General features: G+C 32.8%; 1 protein-coding gene across 1 annotated transcript in view; it reads left to right on the forward strand.

Moving 5' to 3' along the window:
• The window catches only part of LOC106688551 (chronophin), a 17,623-nt gene that overhangs the window by 12,682 nt on the left and 2,413 nt on the right, over positions 1 to 2,528 (forward strand). The window contains exon 5 of the mRNA XM_014433059.3: positions 1,323 to 1,464. Coding sequence (XP_014288545.3) covers positions 1,323 to 1,464 — 142 coding nt within the window. The remainder of the gene's footprint in view (positions 1 to 1,322; positions 1,465 to 2,528) is intronic.

Raw genomic sequence — 2,528 nt, forward strand, 5'->3', positions numbered from 1 at the left:
ATGTATGTTAAATATTTTTTTTATATTTTAATTAAATATAATTGTGCATGCATATAATACTGAGAGAGTATTAGAGTCAGATATATTGGTAAATAATAGAAGGGTAAATTATTAGTACTATAAAGATTTTTTTAAGAAATTGAAAATAATAGACAGTAATAGAAATATATTATTTTAAAATTTATTTATTGTTTTTTACAGCTGTACATAAAATACATCAAGTAAATTTGAGGAAATCATAATGGTATGGTACAAGCATGTAGAGAAACTACCCAATGGTAGCACTCTTAAAACATTTTTACAATATAAGGTCTCGAAGCCATCTTCTTTTCAGACGCCTCGGAGGATTGTTCGGAATAAAAGAGGATGCAGGATTAGAAACAAATGGGTTTGAGTGGTTAGGAAGCTTATAATGGAAGCATTGATATCTGGTTCGGGCTAGATCGGTTAAAAATGGAACATTAAGGTCTTTGCGGATGATTTTATTTGTGACAAAGTAAAGAGCATTTAGGATTTTGTTTGTTTGTTTTAGATTGTAAGGATTGGTTACGAGAGGAATTCAGAGGTTTAGTAGAGCCCCAAAGTTCGACTCCGTATGTCCAGATTGGCCTTATTACAGTCATTTAGATAAGTCTTTTGTAATGGATTAGAAGTTCAGACCGTTTGTCTAGTTAGTGCTGTAATAGTCGGAATCTACGAGCAGTTTCCTGTCTTTTCAGTCTTGTTTGAGGATTCCAAGTTTAGTCGTTTGTCCAGATGTAGTCCAAGGTAGCGGATCTGTTCTGCAGGGGTAAGTACAACATTATTGAAGTATACTGTAGGGCAGTCAGTAGGTTTACGACGTAGGGTAAAGGTAATTTGCTGAGATTTGTTAGAATTTATTTCAATCCTCCAATTACACCATTCTTCGAGAGCTGTGATATAGGATTAAAGGGTTATTGTTAACAGCCAGCACACATGTGTCATCGGCCTAGTCTTTATTCTTCGGGTTGAGGTTGGGTTTTTCACGTTGTTGCTGTTTAACTGCCAGGAAATGGGAGTGGAATTTAATGAATATATTTAATTATTTATTGATTTCATATGTAGTTCCCGAATCAATTGGCTATTTCTCACAAACCATCTACTGTATCTATGCATCTAATGCAATTCTTAGGACATTGAGAAATTAATCTTGATATTCTAACTGTGGAGCTGAGCTAAAAAATATAATTGTTTTGGCTTTTGGATACAAAAGGATAATCTGTTGTTGAAAATGTTATATAGTAACTTATATCTAAGCAAATAAAAATGTTTATAATTATATTTTTACAACTGTTCTGTAGCTGTGGGTGCTATAGCTTCGGCTGTGAAAGCAGGATCGGGGAGAAACGATTCGATCGGTATGGGAAAAGGTGGCGAATACTGTAGCAAGTATCTGAAGTCTCTTGGATTTCCAGTCGAAAGGTGCCTCTTTGTTGGCGATGGGTAAGTGATATTGCTTAAAACAATATGATTTTTATTATTAGCAATATTTATTGTAATATGTCCAAATTAAGATACAGAGAGATGTATGTTTGTTGACTGTAAACCTTTAGAAAATATAATATAAGGCGTGTAGGAGAGGTCTATGAAATGAATTTTTTTATGTAACCATTTTTTACATTGGTTCCATCCCATTCCTCATTCACTGAAAAGTGGTTTGAAAAATTTACAAATAAAAATAAACAAAAAAATTTTTTTTTCACCAGTCTTAATATACCTTGGGTTTTAAAAAACGCTAAAAAAAAGATGAAATTGTCGTCCTAAATAAATAGAAAAAAACTTAATTTGGTCATTAATTTAAAAAAACAAATTAATAGTAACATTCGTTCGTAGCTCAGATGGTTAGACCTAAGTCTCTCGATCTGAGATCTGCGGGCGGCGCCGGTTCGAATTCGGTCTGGGGAAGTTGATCTTTTTTCATTAAGTGGCGGTCCCACAAAATAAAAAACTTAACAACCGCCACCATGGTTAGAATAGTTTGGTCACCTGTAGATAACTAGGCAAAGATAACCTTCACTGTGGATTGCCTTAAAAAAAATAATAAAAAAACATGACTTTTGGAAATCTAAATTTTTATTTTTAAATTGTTTCTGCACTATTAATATCAGGTCAATTGTAGACACAATGTTCTATTCTTGAAGCTTAGGTAGTATGGAATTAATTAAAACAGTCTTAAAAACTATCCTAGATGAAGATTTACGGTAGTTTTTTTTTCTGGTCTAGACAGATGATAGTTTTGGAACATTGTGTATTTTCTTAGTGCAAATTATTCAAATTTAATACTAATTTATAACCCAATTTTAAAAAGAAAAGAAACTATTCAATTCTTGGGAACCTGTTACAAGTACAGTGAAATTAGAATAAAATATTTCGGGCAGCGGACCAGCTCTCCAGAAAAATTATTCTCTCTATTAAAAGGCTTTAATTGGAGAGCTCTTAGCAGATATGTACAACGGGCTACACTGGAAAGAGCTTAGTCTCTTATAAGAGGGATTAATGCTATAGTT

This window comes from Halyomorpha halys, unplaced genomic scaffold (assembly GCF_000696795.3).
Source record: "Halyomorpha halys isolate HHAL.00 unplaced genomic scaffold, Hhal_1.1 Scaffold1154.1, whole genome shotgun sequence".
Classification (NCBI taxonomy): domain Eukaryota; kingdom Metazoa; phylum Arthropoda; class Insecta; order Hemiptera; family Pentatomidae; genus Halyomorpha; species Halyomorpha halys.